The 21,025-nt window shown below is 41.3% G+C and overlaps 5 protein-coding genes across 19 annotated transcripts in view; 1 reads left to right on the top strand and 4 right to left on the bottom strand.

Moving 5' to 3' along the window:
- Positions 1-1,624, bottom strand: part of cacna1ab (calcium channel, voltage-dependent, P/Q type, alpha 1A subunit, b) — an 85,136-nt gene extending 83,512 nt beyond the window's left edge. For all 14 annotated transcript variants that reach the window (XM_057035174.1, XM_057035171.1, XM_057035178.1 and 11 more), the window contains exon 1: positions 1,485-1,624. The gene's annotated coding sequence lies outside the window, so the exon portion shown is untranslated. The remainder of the gene's footprint in view (positions 1-1,484) is intronic.
- On the top strand, positions 1,578-9,496 carry wdr83 (WD repeat domain containing 83). Of its 2 annotated transcripts, none has more exons than XM_057035207.1 (10): positions 1,578-1,709; positions 6,664-6,774; positions 6,962-7,082; positions 7,173-7,278; positions 7,400-7,448; positions 7,679-7,805; positions 7,919-7,986; positions 8,312-8,420; positions 8,835-8,949; positions 9,029-9,496. In XM_057035207.1, exons 2-10 carry the CDS (start codon positions 6,672-6,674, stop codon positions 9,179-9,181), a joined length of 951 nt encoding a protein of 316 aa, XP_056891187.1. In that variant the 5' UTR covers positions 1,578-1,709; positions 6,664-6,671; the 3' UTR covers positions 9,182-9,496. The 2 variants fall into 2 exon arrangements, with proteins under 2 accessions (XP_056891187.1, XP_056891186.1); XM_057035206.1 differs by lacking the exon at positions 1,578-1,709 and adding an exon at positions 6,093-6,223.
- wdr83os (WD repeat domain 83 opposite strand) lies at positions 3,112-6,070 on the bottom strand. The gene is made up of 4 exons (XM_057035212.1): positions 5,893-6,070; positions 5,401-5,506; positions 4,139-4,236; positions 3,112-3,426 (listed from the first exon to the last, which is right to left on the bottom strand). The coding sequence occupies exons 1-4, from the start codon at positions 5,940-5,942 to the stop codon at positions 3,360-3,362; spliced, it is 321 nt and encodes a 106-aa protein (XP_056891192.1). The 5' UTR covers positions 5,943-6,070; the 3' UTR covers positions 3,112-3,359.
- A 101-nt stretch (positions 9,497-9,597) lies between the features above and the next one.
- LOC130527080 (persephin) lies at positions 9,598-10,969 on the bottom strand. Its single transcript, XM_057035211.1, has 2 exons — positions 10,858-10,969; positions 9,598-10,683 (listed from the first exon to the last, which is right to left on the bottom strand). Exons 1-2 carry the CDS (start codon positions 10,964-10,966, stop codon positions 10,235-10,237), a joined length of 558 nt encoding a protein of 185 aa, XP_056891191.1. The 5' UTR covers positions 10,967-10,969; the 3' UTR covers positions 9,598-10,234.
- A 7,704-nt stretch (positions 10,970-18,673) lies between these two features.
- Positions 18,674-20,641, bottom strand: LOC130527379 (transcription factor IIIA-like). Its single transcript, XM_057035778.1, has 2 exons — positions 19,867-20,641; positions 18,674-19,664 (listed from the first exon to the last, which is right to left on the bottom strand). Exons 1-2 carry the CDS (start codon positions 20,424-20,426, stop codon positions 19,145-19,147), a joined length of 1,080 nt encoding a protein of 359 aa, XP_056891758.1. The 5' UTR covers positions 20,427-20,641; the 3' UTR covers positions 18,674-19,144.
- Positions 20,642-21,025: the final 384 nt, after the last annotated feature.

Genomic DNA, 21,025 nt, shown 5'->3' on the forward strand with positions numbered 1-21,025 from the left:
TGTATGTATGTGTGTGTGTATGTGTGTGTATGTGTGTGTGTATGTGTGTGTGTGTGTGTGTGTGTGTGTGTGTGTGTGTGTGTGTGTGTGTGTGTGTGTGTGTTCACATTTCATTGAGAAAGAAGCCACTGGCTTAATTTGATGGGAGTAGCAGCCAGCCAGCCAATCCCAGTGAGAGGATGACTGAGATGCATCCCAACTGCATCCAGAGTTAACCTGGAATCATTGTGTCGGCATTACAGAATAAACCAATATGTGTCTGTGTATGTATGTATGTATGTATGTATGTATGTATGTATGTATGTATGTATGTATGTATGTATGTATGTATGTATGTATGTATGTATGTATGTATGTTGTGAATGTAGGCAGAAAACCTTGAAACTCTGTCACGACTCCTTCAAGGGACCCACTGGGGGTTACGCTCTTAATTCCTGTCTGAAACTGTGGGGGAACCAGAAGCAGAAGCAGAAGGTGTGATCACATATGTTCTACATATTGCATAAATGGAGGCTGAATCTGGACCAGTTCTTGATATCTCATGTGAATGTTCTTTTTCATTATCATTCTGGGTTCTTTCTTCACCTGAATAACATATTTATAGGATACTGTGTTTTTTATGCCAATCACTTGTCTTTGTCACTTGTGTGCAGACCCAAGAAGAAAAATGTTGCAGCATTCATCAGTTATTGATCCAGTTCACCTGAATATATGATGAGGAGGATTTTTCCATTTTACATCCAAATATTTAACTGTTGTGTGTTCTGCTCATAGGTCCTTGTCCTTGCTCAATAAGAGGTGCAAAGGTCTCTGTGTGATGAGGCTTCAGTAAATACACTGCTGCCGCTTCTCTGGTTTAGCCGGGTCTGAGTAAACCCAGTTATTATTGCTCAGAGATGAAGATGCTCCAGGCTCTGAGGGGATCGTTACTCTGCTGCAGAGTATCATCCATCTGTCAAATGTTGAGTCATGAGATCTGAGGGAGCATCTGTGCATAATTACAAGGGTGGGACTCCTCTAAAAAGCAAATTTTTAAAGTTCTGGATTCAATTTTTTCCAACACTGAAAGTTTAAAGAGTCTAAAGTAGAAGGATCACTCAGTAAAAACTCCATCTTACAAAGATGATTGTTCAGAAAGCTTAGAAACATATGCATTAATGAATTTTCTTTTAATTTATTTTTTTAAAAGGGGGGGGGGGGGGCAAAATAAACAACACTGACATCTTAATATTGCATCAAGAACTATTACTGTATTACTATTACTGTATTTTACACTGAATCTAGTTTTTTTTACATTAATTCAAATGTGTAATTTTAGGAACCCTAATAATAAAATCATAAATATTTTGAGACTTTTATAGCTTTCAGGTTATGAATGTTTCCTCAGAAATGACAAATTGCAAAGAAGTGATTAAGTGAAGGATTGTAAAACCACTATGAAATTATTATTCCATAATAATCAAAAAAGTCGGGTTCATTTGTACCTGCTTGGTTGGTGCGCTTCTCTCCGGGTGCCCTGAACTCCACACCCGCCCACAGGCTCTCTTCTTCGGCGCCCCCGACCGGCTCACCTGCGGGGCGGCTGAGGAGGAGGCGGCGGGACACCAGTCAGCGATGCTGGGACAACTAGGCGAGCGGACTCGGGACAACGTATCCAACACAGGAGAGGAAGAAAACTCCATGTTCACATCCAGAACATCCCGGGAAAGGTGAGGTCCGCCGGCTCGAGAGTGTCTGCAGCTGGAGCCAAAAGTGGAGCCCGACGCGTTTAACGGCCGTGATGAATCTGTCCGCGGTTGCTGCCTGCTGTTCTTCCACAGCAGTGTGTGCGTGCGTGCGTGCGTGCGTGTGTGTCCAACGTCACTCCTCTTTCCCTCTTTCTCTCTTTCCACCCCTCTTCAGCATTTTCCTCTGTCGCCTCCTCTCTCCCACTCTTTACTGATTTTACAATAATCGATTATTAAATTGTTGCAGCTAACTAGTGTATCAAACATTCACGTTGTGGATTGTGCTCTCCCTCAGATAGGCAATACATCTTGGACGAGCTACAAGTTCGTCACAGGACAGACAAACAGACCTAATTAAACCTTAAAATTCACCCTACCCTACAAGATGCTGCCACCAGTGTGTGCTGGAATAAACAAACCCCACATAAAAAAAACCTTAATAAACCTTATCTTGATTAAGGCCAATCGGTTCTGGAGGTAAAACCCTGAATCTAGTCGGGGACTTCAATATTGTGATGGATTTAACTAATTTAATGAGAGTTTATGCTGTGATTTTCTGATAGAAGAAGCTTTATTTTTAGAGTGCTTTCCAAAATGCAGTGGATTGCATGGTGGAGAAAGAGAAATGTACATATTTGTGCCCTCTTGTGTCCTGCTGTGAGGCAGCCAGAAATCGTCACTCTGCTGTGGTCTGCTAAATCAGAAGCCTTTCATTCCCACCAATACAGCCACTTTCACCTCCAAGAATAACATCTTGCCTTCATGAATTAGACTGTATGCTGGTGCAGTAACCCCCAGGTTGCCTCTGGTGCACAACAATGCTTGGCCTCATGTGGCTGGAGCATGTCAGCAGTTCCTCGATGATGAAGTCATTGACAGTATTGACTGGCTAGCCTGTTTCCCATCACGCATCGGTGCTTCTGCCAGCACATCATTGCACCAGAGTATCCAGAAATTGACTGAGGTCCTACTTCAGATAGTGTTGATGAGCTACAAAATTATTAAAACTACAATTAAAAAGTGATTATTATTCAACCAGAAACAAGATAAATACTCACCGAGGTGTTGACCTGTCAGTCCTCTTCTGTTGATATCGGTCCATGCTGCAGAGGTATCCCATCACCTCTGACCTCTCCCCCCAGAACTCTGAGACATTCTCCATGGCATTATGGGAGATGTAGTTTGGACCAGCAGGCCCTGGCTCTGCATTTGGTCCTGTCCCAAATATGTCCAAAAGCCCAAAGTACCACAGGAGGACATCCCCATTTCACTTTCTCCCTGATGCAAAAGGACTAAATGATAGTTTGAGACACTAAAGGTACTAAAATGTGTCTTCCAGACAAACAAAAAGTGTCATTGTGTAGTAGTGCAAAGTGAATCAAACCAACTTTTATTTATTTTATTTAATTACAGATTAGGCAGATAGTAAAATTTGCATGAACAACAACAGCCTAAGAAACTGTTAAAAAAAAGAGAAAAGAGACAAATGCTTTGGAAGAACGTTTGTCCACTCTTCACTGTGTCCAGCCACTGTCTTCTTCTCTATCAAACCATCCTCCAGAGCCATCGGATGTTTGGCCATCCCGCAGCAGCACTTTGCTTCATTGCTCTTCTGTTTGTTTGGGCTTTGTGTTACCATGGTGGTGACATTGGCTGTGGGTTCTGGAGGTAGGACATGACAACTGCTGAGATAGACAACCTGCAAACCCAACAGAACAAAGACAGCATGAGGATACAGGTCAGACACGCCCACATGCATGATCCTCAATGGTGCACACCAAAGGAAAGACATAAAGATGGTAGGTAGAAATAGAAGAAGTCAACCCACTGCTGCCATCTTATCCATGTGCTCTTTGTTTAATGACGCAAGGATACTCCTATCATATCTTGGCTATTGACAAATGTCCTAAAACTGGCCTTGAACCACTTCAACAAACTTCAATACCAGTGCATCGAGTTCACCATCAGACATTATTTGCTGAGCCAAACATTTCACGCTACTCCACTACGGGCACATCGAGCTCATCTTTAACGTGACCTCATTGAGACAATGGGCCAGGAGGTTTTTCCTTATTAGGAGTCTGTCTGCTAAAGCCTAGACTGGAGCCCTGTACTCACCCTCTTTTAAAACTAAATGGAAATGTACCACCATTGGAGGTCAAACAGTTAAAAGCTTTTGGACATTAAAGCTGGCTCGGTTCATGTCCAGCAGCAGACAGAAGTGAGTCTAACCTACCGTTTCCAAGCTGGGTAATTCAAAATTAACATATGCTGCACCTTAAATAGTTTGTACCACAAATAAGAGCCTCTTCAAGTAAAACCTTACAGTCTTAATACATGTCTGACATCGCATGACAACAATGCATGTTAGAGGAGGGTTCGTGTAGGAAGTTAAAGCAGTGTGGTCTCACATGAAACTGCTCATCATCTGTTTAGTGTCCTCTGAGCTTCTGGAGTTTGCAAAACTGATGAAAGAGCAGTAGACTGCGATCCAGGCGCACCACTTGAGCTGGAACAAAAAAAAGCAACAAGTTTGAGGAGATATACACACCAAAACTAAGGATGACACAAAAACAAGACATCAGGTGGGTTGTGAGTGCTGAAGACATCTGTCCAGAAAGACAAGACAGACTTGTAATTTACACTATTATCATGTCATTAAAAGATACTGTAAAAATGCTTATTATTTACAATTCATTAAATAATAAACAGCAAATAGCTTAAGCATTACATTCATGTTGATGGGATTTTTTTAAAATTATATATTGCTTGTAGTTCATGTTAAATCTTTAAAAATAAAATGAAAATCCTGATACAAAGACAAATTCTATGATGAGCTGGGTGTGGGATGCCCCCTACCCTGCTGCCATCCCCTTTTGTTTAGTTGGTTTGGTGCTCTGAGAGCCCTCAGAGCTCAAAGGTAAAAGATGCCCTTCATCTTTTCAACCAAAAGGCGATTTCACCTTTAATCTTATAAATGGAAGCGCTGTGCTAGACCGACGTCCACCCTTCAGGGGCAGCGGTGCTTCAGAGTGTTCACATGCAAATGCACACACGTGCAGTCACAGAAGTCTGCGGTTTTCCTAAAGGTTCAAAACATCAACTGCAGCTCTACTAATTAATTCTAGATTTTTTTTCCTTCACTGCCATTTTCCTCCTTGAGTGAGGGGAGGGTGCTGGAGCCCAGTGAGTCATCCTGGGGGGGTTTCTTACATGCTGAAGGGTACCTTGGCAGTGCTCTGAAGGCGTTTTGTCACCTTCCCAGTTATGTCTACACCCAGGGCTTGTCCCCTGCAGTGCCAACCACCCCAATTATAAAATCTGTCTATCTGTGATATAATGGTGTTGAAGATGTTCATATCTTATTGGTTTAAGGCTCTCACTCCAGGCTCAAATCTTGAAAGGAACTGGAAGATGTTTCACCTCTTTAGAATAGCATCTTACTTTCAGAGAAGACTTTCAGACTTTGAGAGAAGCAGTAGCTCCTATTGTCAATGCTGATTGTGTAATGAGGGTCCAAAAAGTCACTTCAAATAAAATGCATTTTATTATTAGTGTTGTTGTTATTGTTATTATTACATGGACTGAAAATGAATTCAAGAATTGATTTATCCTGGTATTAGATTTAAAAGTTCAACATTCCAAAAGGTATTAAGTGTATTTAACAGCTCACCTTGAGCATCAGTCCACACATGCTGAAAATCATGCCCAGCAGGTTCATGTAATCAGGTGTGGGGTCCTCCAGAGTGGGATTGGAATCTGTGCTGGGTGGTTTGTACCTGCAACACGACAAAAGAGGCTTTAAAGGGTCCCGAAGCCACATTAATCCAAACATGTGACCTGCTGTCATTATTCCTGTTGTGCACTGAGCCATTGCATCGTAATTTCATTTTGATGCAAACATTAATGACAAATAAAGTCTGTCTCTCTCCGTGTTAGACGAATGACACGTCAACGATTGCATATTGTTGCACCGTATCATCAAATATAAAGCAATGCAGGCTCGGTGACTGATATTGTACAAAAAGTAGAGTGAGTCAGCTGTATGTATTTCACCGTTTTAATCCTTTTAACTGGTTCACGTCACATTAGCTTGTTACTAGCTGCAAGCTAATATGGGATCCAATACCGTTCAGATTTTATTTTGTCGGAATTGAAATCTTACCGTAAAATCTTGTTTTGTCTTCTTGGGTCTGCCATATTGTTAGAAGACATTGTAGGTGACGACAAACTGGTTGAGTACCAAAAAAAATTAAAAACCAGTCACCGATAAACAAGCTGGCTCCAACGCAGACGCAACAGGAATGAACGAGACGAGTTCTGTCATTCTCGCAAACTTCAAAATAAAAGCATTTGGTTTGGCATAGTTCAAGAAGAACCCCAGGATGAGCGTTTCAACCTTTATTTTGACATATCCACGTTATCCCAGTGTGCATTGCGCAAAGTAGCAAATATGGGTGAAATGAATGGAAGACCTTATTTGTTGCTAAAATAAAGTAAGTTCTAAATGTATATGAAAGATTGAAACGTGGATGTAATGTTGCAACGCTTAAATATACGAGCACAATTGTTAGTGTACGATATAAATTAGATTACGGAAGTATTTTAATATATATTTGTCAGTTGTGCTAGCTAACATGTTAAGGAATAGTTAAAAATGTATCACTTAATATTTCAAAGCAAAGAAGGTGATTCGTTTTTAATCAATATATCTGCTCTGATCAATATATGATGAGGGTGCAGAATATTTTAGCGAAGAAGGAGCATGTACTGTTTATGTTCGTGGTGGGCATATTTAGTAAACCAAATGTAATGTACAGTTTTAAGGTAAATGTTTCCTGTTTTAATTTCACTTCACCTAGACAACATTTGTTTGATGGTTAATCTATTAGTAAGGATTAAAGTGATCGTTTTCAGCGTTTGTTCGTCCACATAGGTTCTGTGATGGCCTTCCCAGAGCCCAGACCTCAGGTTCCTCAGCTTCCCAACCATCTGCTTCGGACCATCGACTGTCAACAAGGAGCTATCAGGGCCGTCCGCTTTAATGGTAAGACCACTAACTTTTACTTAGCTCCAGCTAGTGGATAAGAGGCTGAAAAAAGAAGTTGATTCTTAAATTCATCTCTTTGTACAAGTGACAAGTATAAATGAGTATCTGCATTTTAACCCTCGTGGAGCTCATACTGGTAGTAGAAATGATTGTGTCAAACTTTCTTTTCTCCCTTTATCATCAGTCGATGGGAACTATTTGCTGTCTTGTGGCAGTGACAAATCTCTGAAACTGTGGAGTGTGAAACAGGGCACAGTGCTGAAGACATACACTGGTCATGGGTACGAGGTTTTGGATGCTGACAGGTGATTGGAAAATGTGTAAATGACTTAAGAAAGACAAACACAGTTGAAACCTTCATCCAACACAGTGAGAAACCTCATTTGTTTTAACAGTTCCTATGACAGCAGCCAGGTTTGCTCCTGCAGCTCTGATAAGACAGTGATCTTATGGGATGTTGGCTCAGGCAACGTGACACGCAAATTCAGAGGACATGCTGGGGTGAGGACTTCTTATTTAAACTTATTAAATTTCTTATTTAAATTTGTCAGATTTGTTTTGTTTTCAGGCTCTGTGCTTTACCTTTCCTACTGGTTTCATCTGTCTGATTCTCCTCCCACAGAAAGTCAACTGTGTCCAGTTTAATGAGGAGGCCAGTGTCATCTTGTCTGGTCAGACACAATCCATTACTCAATACACAGTCTTCATTTGAAAAACAAAATCCCAATAAACACAAATTACTGCTCAAATTCTGCAGTCTTATAACTTCTTCTCCCTAGTGATAGTTAACAAGATAAATTAAGTCAATTAATTAGATTGGCCATTAAAATGGATTATTGTGGTTATGAAGCAAAATAACTGATGTTATGAAATGTATGTGTGTCTTTTGTCTTGTTTCCAGGGTCCATAGATGGAACAGTCCGCTGCTGGGACACTAGATCTCGAAGAAATGACCCCATCCAGGTTCTTGATGAGGCTCGGGACAGTATCAGCAGCCTAAAGGTGGTGCAACATGAGCTGCTTACTGGGTCAGCACATCACGCACATGTGCACACATCTCGTGCATATCACCAATCTATCATCGCACATTACAGCTGGCACATGGTCAACTGAGGTCTGATTTCACCGTTTCACTGTTTAGATCAGTGGATGGCAGAGTGAGGCGCTATGACCTGAGAATGGGACAGCTGCATGTGGACTTCGTCAGCAGTAATTAATCTTTTTACAATTCTATCTAAAACTGATAATATCAACAGAAGACTGTTAATATATAAAATATACTGTTACTCTTAATATGTAGAAGACAAATAGCAAAGATGTCTGTGAATATTCTCAATCTTCCAGGTCCAGTTGACGCAGAGATCTTACTTGGATAATCAGCAAAGATATTTATTATGTCAGGAAGTCTTTTCGGTGTTTAGGGTTAGTTTAGTCTGTTAATAGTTTACAGTTGTTTTTTTAAAAAAAAATCTAATTCCCTTTTAAGATGTTTAACTGGGGAAACCAGGAGATAACCATTTTGTGTGTGTTCCAGGTCCCATCACATGTGTGTGCTTCAGTCGCGATGGTCAGTGCACTTTGAGCTCCAGTCTGGATTCTACCGTCAGGCTGCTGGACAAGAGCACAGGGGAGATGCTGGGAGAGTAAGTCTTGTTTAAAGCACCTTTTCTGTAATGAATTTACTTCACTACTTTCATGAATACATCAGTCATAATAAACCTTTTTTTTAAACCATGATTTGAACAAAGATTGATCTGGCCTCTTGTACACTGCAGCACTTTGAATATAGGAAAGAACAGACGTGAGTGTTGTGGAAACATGAATCCAGACCATGAACTCATATGCTGAAAAACATCTGACAGCGCTGATAATAAATACAAACACATTTATACATTTCATCCAAACACTCCATCGGTTTGAAGATGTAACCCTGTGGGTAAAACTTCTTTTAGCCTTCGCTCTTGGGGAAACAGTGACACCTGGCGGCATGTTGGTGTTAAACCACAACGAGAATGAATCACTGAAGTTCTTGTGTATTATTTGTATGTTTCCCGCAGGTATACAGGACACAAGATGAATGGCTATAAGCTGGACTGCTGCCTGTCCAGTAAAGACACTCACGTCCTGAGTTGCTCTGAAGATGGCCACGTTTACTGCTGGGACCTGGTGGAAGTGAGTTTATCTGTATATTTATGTCCTCATCCTACCTGAAAGTTATTTTATGAAGCTTTAATGCTTGTCTCCTCTACAGGGGTCTTTGTCCTTGAAAGTGCCAGTGGGGAAAGCTGTTGTCCAGTCGCTGTCCTTCCACCCTACAGAGACTATCCTCCTCACGGCCATGGAGAGACATGTCCAGGTCTGGGGCACTGAGCCAGATGAGACAGAGGAAGCGATGGGCAAATAGAAATCGTGAAATCAGCTCCAAAACCCCAAACACCTCAATTTCACTCAAAATAACGTTATATTCTGACCAGGGTCATACGAAAAGAAAGTGGTCCACTTTCAGAGCGGAGACTTGGAACTCAAAGCTCATTTGTTGTCTCTGGCTAGTCAGTTCAACGCCTTAAGATGTTTGGGCATCTCTAGTATATAGGCGAGGAAATTTGCTTAAAAAGGACACAGAATTGTAAGAAAAACATGAAGTAGCTGAGGTCAGTTTCTTTTTCTCCATATTGTCTATAAGTGTTGCTTTTATTGAAATAAAATATGGCCAAATGACCACTTTGTAACAGTCTTGTAACAAGTAAAGACCTTTAATTTTGTCAGTCTCAATTAAAAATGTTCTTTTGTGAATAACACAGCATCATTCTTTACCTCTTCAAATCAACACTGAAGACACCTAAATGTAATAGAAACTGCACAAGATGACAAAAGTACACAAGCACAATACACAATAAGTTAATCAGCATGAAAAAAGGAGATGCAACAAATAAATAAATAACTTATTTTACATAAATACAGGGAAAAAACCTGGCTGGACTGATGAGAACAAGCTTCACTCAGCCATGTGTTTACGCAGCTTCTTAATTTCAAAACTTAGGTTTATAATGCTAAATTCCACAGGTTTTTAATAAATATTTCAGATTATTAAAAAACAGTCTCATCTATTTCAATCCCTTATTATTCATATAGGTTTCCATTTTTTTTAACATTTTTTTTAAGCAGATCTCAATTTTAGTCTTTTTCCATAAATAAAATCACATCTGCACAACTTCAAGAGACGATCTCAGATGTTTACAATGTTTTAGAAAACCTATTTGATATTAATGAATCATTAAAAATCTGTTTTCCTGAAGGTGAATAAACCTAAAAGTCTCACGAGTAAATTAAGTTCCTTTGAGGTTCAAGCGATGGCAAAAAAAAAAAATCCGATTACATTAATAGTTTCAGGGGAATAGACAGAATTCATCGCTCTTATTTTGGCCAACAAAATGCCCCCCAGCTCTGATTCAGCGGTCTACCCCACACAGCTGCAGCCTGCAGCTGACAGCTTCTCCACCTTATGCCAGCGGTGTGAGTTATCCAGGAAGGCCATGTCTTCATGGTGGGTGGGCCTGCAGCAGGGCGTGTGGTGCCACAGATCACCGGATGCCAGCTGAGGGAGCACGCCGCTGTGCAGCAGGTTGGCCAGAGTGAGGTCGTGGTTGGAGGTGATGCGGGGGCACGTCCCACCACAGTACTTGAACAGGACAATCTCATCGGAGTCGTAGCCCAAACCGAGATCTCGAACCTGCAGCAGGATGGAGCGCAGGCCGCAGGAGGAGTCCAGGGTGGAGCGACGGGACCGGGTCAGGAGTGAGGGGTCCAATGGAGGACCCGATCCAGATGCTTGTGTTTGCTCACCATCTGCTGCTAGATCTCTGGTTCTGCTGTCCACAGTCAAAGATGCTGTTTCTAGTTTCTTACCTGGAAAACATAAAAAGTTTTCTTGACATACTGCAAGAAAGTTCTAAGCTAATACATTTCGAAGCAGAGCTGTAATTTGCAATCTGAATCGCATAATAACTCCTGTGTGAAAGTAAAAAGTGTTTCGAAGGGAGCAGGTAAAAAGGTTTCATCCTCCCGACCTCCAGCACTCACCAATCCCAGATGTCAGCCAGTGGCCCTCTCCTCCATGGACATAAAACAGGACGACAACCAGCTTCAACAGCGACATCATCTGAGAGTTTCTGCTCTTTCTGTGGTCCATGGTTTCAACGTCTGCAGGTACGAATGATGCTCAAGACGCAGGCCTCCAATATATAGCCCTCAGAGACGGGCGGGATGGGGGGGGGTGACGGGATGATCTGACAGGGAGTGGAGGAGGGCAGATGGGTGTTTGACCCAGAATGTGTCCTGTTGGGATTATCAAATTGGTTTAAATCACTGGTTTATTGCTGAGTTGCACTCAGATGCTTTTTCCATTGGAAGTTGAATGTGTTCAAACATGGCATCCCAGGCGTCCCTGCGCTTCTTTAAAACTGCAAACCAGTGATGTCATCCAGCTGACGCTGAAAAGTATGCGTGGTAAATGAATCAGCGGATAGCGCGGAGACGGAAGTGGAGGGGCAGGAAGCCAAAAGGTCATCTCAAAAATGACACTTCATCCCTGATCGGTTTTGGGAACAGAAAGGGACAAATTACCCTAGGAGGCCATGCCTTGTACAGGTCAAAAAGCCAAAAAGAAAAGGTCAGACGCAAAATAAAAACAGTCAGGTGATAACATTCAGCAACTGTTCAGCAGACATTCCACCAAGGAGGACTCCACTAGAGCTGCTCCATAAATTGAGGGATTTTAGCAGAAATGTGACACTAAAATGTAGAGTATGTAGAATATGCATTATGTAATGGTTATGGGACCTAAACATGCCACAAAGGGGATTCTTGCTTCAGGAAGGGGGGCATATATTCAATATCATTATTATCTGGAAAAATTCCTTACATTCAAATGTATCTACATAAGAACAGAATGGATTAGGAGAGACCAGGCTAGTATAATTTTTTTCTTTGAATGTATCCTTAATATTAAATCAATATATTAAACATGTCTCCAATCAAATATAAATTGGTGAGACCAAAACCAACCAAAACTCACTAATTTTCTAAATGTACTGCCAGGAATTTCAACAGTTCTTCCAAAGATCACCTTGAGCTGCCCTGAACTAAATTATACATTTAAATGAAAGATCATTTGGGATTTTAGTTTAACTCTTCGTCAGCTACAAATAAATGTATGTTTAATTTAATTTTACTTAAAATATATATTTCTATCTTCTGTTTATTTTTCTCTCAAACCTCTTATATATAATATATCAATATTTAACTTCCTCCATTCAACTTGCTCATCTGTGAGCTGATTATTCCCTGGTTGTTCCCGGAATAAATCTCTAAATATACTGTTAACTCATCTGTGCACAAAAGGTGAAAAGTTCCTGGCAGATTCCTTCAAACTCTATCAAAGATACAGAAGAGAGGAGGCGATAGAAGAAAAGAAAGCCAGAGAGGGTGGGGAGGTAAAGCATTTCCTTTGGATCACTACTGAGAGAATTATCATGGAATTCTGGATTGTCTGGCAGCAGGAATTCCAAAAAATATTTTTTCTGCGTGAGGGAAGGTGGCACAAACCCTAAACACCGACATCCACATTCAAATAGAATAACCTATGGACTCTGAGAAGAAGAAAATACCCACAAACTCCAAACAGAACAAACCTGAGAATTTCTTACAGATTTATATCATCTTAAATTCTTCAGCACACCCTTCTTTATAGAGGTTCAGAGATGCCTATGAGCTGACATCTATGACAAAGGAAAATTGAGCACATTGAGGTGCAGTACAGACTGTATGTTCCGGTCAGTTTGAGTATATAAGGGTGGTTGGTGGACACCAAGAGGTTCCTTTGTCCCCATGATGACCCAGCTTTCCTAGCAGTGACATCGCCTCCCAGAAACACACCTGAGCTGCTTCTCCTCCCATACATAAATGTCAAATTTGTCTGGTTTCTGGTCTGATCTAGCCAACTCCCAGTGCTCAATCTCTCCTGCATTCCTACACGTTCAGCACGCGAGGCCCGCAGAGCTCAAAATCAGTCATTTTTAGAAACGCACCATTTCCGGGATGTCTGTCCCCATCAGACAAAAGGCTAAATAAATCGTCTACTTTGAGGATTTATGGAACATCTGCCAGATGTAAATGAATAACACTTTAGTTTATGTGTAGACAATTTTTGTTTCAGTGGTATCCTCTCCAGAAACCAGCGAGAAAAACTCCTCACAGCTGACTGAATGCAGAACTTCATCAGGAGTTTAGCAAAACGAATAAATAAGTGATTTGTTACACATCTATTCTGATAATCAGCTAATGACAATCTGTTGCATCACTAGTTGCTTGTCCTCTGAACTTTTGAGAGTAGCTGAAATGTGCTCATCAGAACTATTAATCTTTGTACTGTTTGTTTTTTGCTTTAAACACAATGAATTCAATCTGATCCCAATCATGTAGTCAGGAAACACCATCGGAACATTACACGTTTGTTAACAATAATGAAAGCAGCCTGATGCTGTTTGTGTGATGGTCACAGTCAGTCCTTATAGGGCTCGTCTGAGCAGAGCAGGGCAGGAATGTGAGGATGAGGCTTCCCAATGATCCTTCCTGTGATGGGAAATATTCAGAGAGGATTTATACTTGGAAGGTCAAACTTGCAAAATCGCTCCTGTTTATGCTGTAAATCTGCTGATCACAGCTGAGATTCTCATCCAGATCTCATGAAGACACAAGAATCTGCAGCTTGTTTTTCTAGCCAAACACACACCAATCACCCTCTCCACCCTGGTGCAATGCTCACCTACAGCCAAGAAATCTTGGCTTGACTGAAAATATGTGTGAACCATAAACCCTAACCCTGGTTTGCTTTTCTTTCGCAAGCTGATTATGACAAAAGCCTTGTAAAATAGGAAAACATTGTGTTTTGTCTGATTCATTACGGACACCTCAGCATTAACACAGATGTTTGTGTGGTAGTGGAGCTCTGACCGTTTTGATTAATGATCATGTTTTTGGTGAATAATCATTATACAACCAACGCTTTAGTTTGTAATGTTTCCATGATGATGAGTTTCCAAAAATATAAAAAATATATGTACCTATATATCATCATTGTTTCAAAGGTAAAAATGTACTCATTGCATTAATTTCCTGCTCATTGTAAATATTTTATTTCATATTAAGAGCTTGAAATAAGTCCAAATAATCTCCTACTCCAGAATTTATAACATATCTGTAACAATCATCTCAAACATAATTGTTACAGCAGAGTTAGAGTCACACTTTTTCTTCTTTAATTGAAGAAAACAAGAACAACCCAAGGTTTCTTTTCAGCACTGTGGCCAAATTAACCAAGAATCACAGTATCCCTTCGTATCCCTTCTTCCCTTAATGGTGAAGACTTCATGAGCTTCTTCACTGATAAAGTTCTAGCTATCAGAGAAAACGCTAACCAGGCCATCCCAACAACTGGACCATCACTAGATGTGCTGACTGTGGGAACATACAGGGTTTCCAACGAGCCCTTAAACTCCTTCAGCCCTATATACTTTTCTGAGGCGTCATCGCTAATTCAGAAATCCAAGTCCACCACGTGTCTTTTAGATCCCATCCCAACACACCTGTTGAAGGATGTTTTACCATTGATAGGCAGATCTATCCTGGACCAGATCAATTGTTCTTTAGTGACAGGTTATGTACCCCAGTCCCACAAGGTGGCAGTGATTAAGTCATTGCTTAAAAAACCATCACTGGATCCTTACGTGTTAGCAAATTATAGGCCGATATCCAACCTTCCTTTTATCTCTAAAATTCTTGAGAAGGTGGTGGTGACAGTTGCTGGAGCACCTGCAGAGAAACAAACTGTTTGAGATGTTTCAGTCAGGCTTTAGAGCTCATCACAGCGCAGAAACAGCACTTATTAAAGTTACTAATGATCTTCTTATAGCTACAGATCATGGACTGGTTTCTATGCTGGTTCTGCTGGATCTCAGTGCTGCTTTTAATACAGTTGATCACAGCATCCTGATACATAGATTGGAACGTATGATTGGGATTAAAGGGACAGCATTAGACTGTTTTAGATCGTATTTATCAGATAGATACCAGTTTGCTCATGTCCATGGTGTTCCCTCCTCATACAGTAGGGTTAGCCATGGAGTTCCACAAGGTTCTGTACTTGGACCAATGCTTTTCACCTTGTACATGCTTCCCTTAGGGAACATTATTCGGCAGCATGGGATAAATTATCATTGTTATGCTGATGACACTCAGCTATATTTATCCATGAAACCAGAGGAGACAGAGAAGTTAGTGAAGCTTCAGACCTGTCTTAAAGACATAAAGTCTTGGATGTCTTCAAATTTCCTCCTCCTTAACTCAGGAAAAACTGAGGTCATGGTGTTTGGTCCTGAACCTCTCAGGGATAGATTGGATCACATGATCACTCTAGATGGTATCTCATTAACATCTAGTCTCTCTGTGAGGAATCTTGGAGTAACTTTTGATCAAAATCTGTCCTTCAACTCACATATTAAAATAGTCTCTAGAAGTGCCATTTTTCACCTGAGAAACATTGCAAAGATATGAAAACTACTGCCGTGGCATGATGCTGAAAAGTTAGTCCATGCATTTGTTACTTCTAGGCTGGACTATTGTAATTCTTTATTAACAACTCTTTAAGAAGCCTCCACGTGATCCAAAATGCTGCAGCCAGAGTTCTGACAGGTATTGACAAAAGAGATCACATAACTCCTGTACTGGCGTCTCTTCATTGGCTGCCCATTAAATTCAGAATAATTTTTAAAATTCTTCTTCTGACCTACAAGGTCCTCAGAGGCCTAGCTCCATCCTACCTGGAGGAGCTAGTGACACCTTATCAGCCCAATAGACCGCTCTGCTCTCAGATTGCTGGTCTACTTGTGGTCCCCAGAGTCTCTAGGGGTAGAATGGGGGCCGTGCATTTAGCTACCAGCCCCCCCTGCTGTGGAACCAGCTCCCTGTCCAGGTACGGGAGGCTGACTCCATCGCCACTTTTAAGATTAGACTTAAAACCTACCATTTTGAAAAAGCTTATTGTTACTAATTCTGTAGTCCCAGTTACTATCATAGACAGACAAATTATCATACTTAGGGGGTCGTCTAATCATTAGATTAACATGTTAGTTATGCTGCTATAGGCCGAGGCTGCCGGGGTCCAGAAACATGATCACCTGACAGGCCTCTGTCACCCCACTGGGAAATGGTCTCCTCTCCTCCTCCTCCTCCTCCTGCAAGTAGACTAGTGATGTTATTTCTTGTGTAGTTTTTCTGCTTCTCCCACCCCTTCTGTGTTCATCTACAGCAGGGGTGGGGAACCCCCGGCCTCCGGGCCGTATACGGCCTACGAGACCATTTCTACCGGCCCGCAACGCAATAAGATTTTTATATTTTATATGTGCACTTATACAGTGGGACCGTTCGCTAAACTCCGCGAGCTGCGAGTAGCAGCGGTAGCGTATTTTTGCCTTTCGTGTCCTGAAATTTCTTTCGTAACAAGAGGAAATATTTTCCCGTTTTCTGAGATAAAACAGACGGTTATGTTATGTCCGAGTCAAGGTCAGGGTCAGTGAACACAGCATGTGATGTACGTAGTGGGCTGGACTGATTGACACGGACGAAAAATGCGTAGCGAAACACGACGAGTTGAAAGGACAGATGAGTTTGGATAAAATTAACGCTCTTCGTCGGAGTTTGGAGGCTCAACAAGCAGCTTTCACACGACCATGTACCGACAGAGAGAATATTACGCGTGGAAGTTTTGTGATGAGTGAATTAACAGCCACGAAGCTGAAACCTGACGCCGAAGGAGAGTTCGTGAACGCGCCTCGTAGCCGCCGCTGAGGCGCTCGCGCCGGACAACGTAGAATTGTTTCAAAGTGTGAATTTTTTTTCGTGAATAACTACTTAACTAAGACATATATTGTTATGATTCCAGTGGCTAACGGTATGTTTTTATGGTCAAGGAATCTAAATATGTAGTCAAAGTATATGTGGGACTAATATTTATGGTGGAAATCACAATATGCCAGGAATTGTTGCGCTTGGCGGAGGTCTGCGCTCTCCGAGTGCTTTCTAGTTGTTATTATTATTGTCTTTATCTTTCTTTCTTTTAATTTATTTTCTTGATTATCTTGTTGTATTGCAGTTTTTGTGAGTAGAGGCCTCGAACAGGCCCTTACTGGTCTCTTGCCTCAACTCTGCACCTCTTTTTTTATTGTTTTGTATGATCATGAAAACATATTTTACTTGTTTGGCATTTTATTCTATTTTTTTTGGTGATTTTATATGCATGTGTGTTAAATAAATAATTCAAACTCAAATGCAGCAATCATGAGACTTAGTAACACAGTGGTTATAGACTTTTTTTGTCTTTTTTTTGCATCCCTAGCTATGTGTTCGTAATAGTATGGCCCTCGGAGGACTTTATAAAAATTGAAATGGCCCTCCATATGAAAAAGGTTCCCCACCCCTGATCTACAGCATAGGTGTCAAACTCCGGCCCATAGGCCAAATTTGGCCCACAATGTAATTATATTTGGCCCGCGAAGCAATAACAATTGACTCTTAGAGCTGGCCCGCCGGTATTATCGCTTAAAGCGCATGTGCCAATACTACAAATACCAGAATTCTCTGCTGGCGTTTTGGTGTGAAAATCCACACGGCACATCAGTTGGTGGTGGTAATGCACCAATTTGTGGCTTGCCAGCCACCAAGAGAGAGGAAGTAGTCATAGCGGCCTTATATGCTAATGCTAATTCTGGCACCGCACTACCCCGCTGAAAAATGATTAAAGGAAAGGCAGAAAATAGGATCTTTCTGAACAGGTAGGAGGCAGAATATCTGTTTAGATATGTAAAAGACGGACCTGTCTGTCTTGCAACACCAAGACAAGCACAAACACTTGGAAATGACTCCAAGGCGCCAGAAAGTAGGAGATGAAAAGGCATTACATTTACATTACATTAACTTACAATGGCAAAAGATTGCTGTTGAAATTTAATTCAGAAGTCTGCAAATAAAAAGAAAATGAATGCCAGTGATGTATTTTTTAATTTGAATTTCGATTTTGCATGTGTGCAATAATAAGTTATATATTGTGTTAAGCTTTGCTTGTTACATGTTCAGTTGTAGAGCAAAATTATTTTGGGTCCATATCAAAAAGTCCTGTGTTATAGCTGGAGGAAGATTTTTTTTTCAATAAATATCAATGTTGGCCCGTGACGTCCGAGTTTTTAATTTTGGCCCACTGGGTATTTGAGTTTGACACCTCTGATCTACAGGTATCGCCGCCTTCAGAGCTGCATACTGACCTCCGACCCCGCTGACCCACTCAACTTAACTCTACCAGCAGCTTACTTTACTTAATATAATGTATTTCTGTATGTATTTTCTATGATTTATGCCTATTCTCTCCTCTACCTGTCCTCCCCCTTTTCCTCTCTCTCTACCCAGCCGGCCATCAGCAGGAGGGTCCCCCTATATGAGCCTGGTCCTGCTCAAGGTTTCTTCCTGTCAAAGGGGAGTTTTTCCTTGCCACTGTTGCTTGTTGGGGGCCAGGCCCTGGGATTCTGTAAAACGCCTAGAAACAATTTTGATTGTAACAGACGTTATATAAATAAAGATTGATTGACACTGACTGTGTCACCCTCGTCGTCAACCAGCAGTGGCAAAATACACGGAACTAACAAAATTTTTATTCATTTTGATATTAAATAAGATTACTGAAATTTTCTGTAATTTATGCTCTAAATACAAGATATGTTCAGTAACTAAGTTTGACTTTTTTGTATCTACATTCCTACATTTACAGGAATCATTTTAAAGAAATACAGAATCAGAATCAGATTTATTTATTGCCATTGTTCATGTAGTACACAGTATTACACAAGCTAGGAATTTGTCTCGGTGTGACGCTGCAACATTCAACATAGAGAAGACAATAAACACTAGAATAAGATAAATAAGACATATATATATATATAAATAGTAAGGAATAGGTAATGTGTATTCCTATAATGTGCAAGAGCAGCAGTAAAACAAGTAAAACATACAAAATTACAGATAGACAATTTTTAAAAATATTACCTAGTGGAGCACAGATTTTATTCCATGTGTTTGGCAGTAAATATTGTGACATCATGAAATATATATCTTCTTAATTTTACAAGATGGATCAAAAAGATTTTCCACAAAATGTTTTAATTCGATCACATTTATTGGCTGCAGGAATGAAAACACTGAAAAATTATCAAAAGTGTCTAAAGTATAGATTCCTCTCATGATTGTTCCAGACTCAAGTGTTTGACTACACGGTGAGAGGTGCTGTCAGGGCGGCAGTGATTCCATGCGTGTCCACCGCAGGGTTGCACTGCAAAGACGTGTCCTGCAGGAGTGACAACAGCTCAACAGAAGAGTGCGTTTCAGCGGCCTGCAGAGACCTTCTGACAGATTCTGGCTCCTTTTTCTTTTTAACCAGCACTGTCTTTGTTTCCTTGTACCCACTAAGTTTGGAGGCCAGTGATCGTGAAGCTCTGGGCTTCTTCAGTTTCTTCCTCTGAGGGTCGTGCACAATGCTGTGACGATGGAGACTCTGCTTCATGGTGAACTTTTTCCCACAGCCAACCTGTGTGCAAACCCAGGGCCGCAACTCCTCGTGGAAAGAGCCAATGTGGCTCTCTAGGTTGAATACGGTGGTAAACGACCTGCCACAACCCTGGTGGGGACACAGGAGGACCACACGCGTGTCAGCATGAACACGCTGATGTTGCTGAAGGAACCAGGAGTCACGGAACTCTTTGCTGCACTGATCACATTTGAGGAGTCGCCTGTGAGAAGAAAAATAGGATGTTAGAAGTTCTCAAGACTCTGTTACGATTGTCAGATGGGATCATCCAATGCTAATATGAAATGTGGCTGAAGACACGACAAAACAAATTAGGCTTTCATTAATTTTAAGGAGACTAGTTCCTCCCTTCCTCTCGTTTCTGTTCAAGATAAATCTGATCTTTATCCGGACCCAGGACTCGCCTGTGTTGCTCTTTCCGGTGGTTCAGGTAGTCGGTCCAGGTCTTCCCAGTGAAGCCGCATCCCTCCTCCGAGCACGGGTAACCTCGGTGGACCTTCTCATGCCTCTTCAGTTTGCTCGGAAAGGCGAACCGCATTTCACAACCGTCGTGCGTGCACCGGTACGGAGGCAGCTGGGTGTGCTGTTCGCACATGTGGGCTTTAAGCTGTTTGTTCTTCTTGAACTCGAGTCCGCAGCCGTCCCATCGGCACGCGTACTTCTTCCTGTCCAAACTGTGTACGCGGCTGACGTGCCGGTCTCGATTGGCGTTAGTGGTGAAGGCGTCCTCGCAGCCGTCTACCGAGCATCGAAACGGCTTCACGCCACTGTGACTGAGGTCATGCCGGGCTAGGTGATACTGGCTACAGAAGGACTTCCCGCAACCGTCGCGGTCACATGTAAACGGTTTTATTCCCGTGTGTTTGCACAGATGAGCGTCCAGTTTCCACTGTTTGTTATAGGCCGCCTGACATCCAACAAACGAGCAGATATAACGTTTCTGTATTTCCGAGCCAGCTTCCATTGCCGAGGCATTAATAAACCTTCACGAGGAACGAAATTAGTGACAGACACGTTTTAGAACCTCGCTGATATTTCCCATGATCACTTACGCTGTCACGCGGTCTTCTTCTACTTTGCGTAATCGGGAAGCCGGGAGTGTAACACTGCCCCCATAGGTGAAGAAGTATGTATGGTGTATGTGGGACCATTTTCTTCAAGAAAAAGGTGCATAAATGAATAATTTCATGTTTTAAATTCTCTCCCATACTTCCACACTGGTTATGTGTGCCTCTGCAAGAAATGCACAAGGGAAGGGACGTTATTAACATGCGACATAAAAAAAAAAAAGATTTTTGTAAACAAAATTTTCAGGTCTAGTCAACATTACTCAGTAATACATTTACATTACATTGAGTCAAAATTTTTGCAATGAATTAGTTAAACGACTCCTCGGTAAATTGTATAAGGAATGTTCTTTGACCTAAAGAGAGGGTTAAATTGCCCTATCAAAAAGTTGTACATAGTTTGTCATTGTGTAAAATAACAAAATTACCGTGGGATGTTTCAATTCTTATCGAGCACACAGCGGCGAATGACTCAACAATAAAGAGATGAAATACA

This window comes from Takifugu flavidus, chromosome 6, assembly GCF_003711565.1.
Source record: "Takifugu flavidus isolate HTHZ2018 chromosome 6, ASM371156v2, whole genome shotgun sequence".
Classification (NCBI taxonomy): Eukaryota; Metazoa; Chordata; class Actinopteri; order Tetraodontiformes; family Tetraodontidae; genus Takifugu; species Takifugu flavidus.

Excerpts from the sequence above, each read along its gene's own strand:
- wdr83os (XM_057035212.1), bottom strand. The coding sequence starts at position 5,942 with ATGTCTTCTAACAATATGGCAGACCCAAGAAGACAAAACAAGATTTTA. Across the intron at positions 4,237-5,400 it reads TGTGTGGACTGATGCTCAAG|CTCAAGTGGTGCGCCTGGAT; the intron begins GTGAGCTGTTAA and ends TTTTTGTTCCAG. Across the intron at positions 3,427-4,138 it reads CAGATGATGAGCAGTTTCAT|GTTGTCTATCTCAGCAGTTG; the intron begins GTGAGACCACAC and ends TTGGGTTTGCAG.
- wdr83 (XM_057035207.1), top strand. The coding sequence starts at position 6,672 with ATGGCCTTCCCAGAGCCCAGACCTCAGGTTCCTCAGCTTCCCAACCAT. Across the intron at positions 7,083-7,172 it reads GAGGTTTTGGATGCTGACAG|TTCCTATGACAGCAGCCAGG; the intron begins GTGATTGGAAAA and ends TTGTTTTAACAG. Across the intron at positions 7,806-7,918 it reads CAACATGAGCTGCTTACTGG|ATCAGTGGATGGCAGAGTGA; the intron begins GTCAGCACATCA and ends TTCACTGTTTAG.
- LOC130527080 (XM_057035211.1), bottom strand. The coding sequence starts at position 10,966 with ATGGACCACAGAAAGAGCAGAAACTCTCAGATGATGTCGCTGTTGAAG. Across the intron at positions 10,684-10,857 it reads CTGGCTGACATCTGGGATTG|GTAAGAAACTAGAAACAGCA; the intron begins GTGAGTGCTGGA and ends TATGTTTTCCAG.
- LOC130527379 (XM_057035778.1), bottom strand. The coding sequence starts at position 20,426 with ATGGAAGCTGGCTCGGAAATACAGAAACGTTATATCTGCTCGTTTGTT. Across the intron at positions 19,665-19,866 it reads CACCGGAAAGAGCAACACAG|GCGACTCCTCAAATGTGATC; the intron begins GCGAGTCCTGGG and ends TTCTTCTCACAG.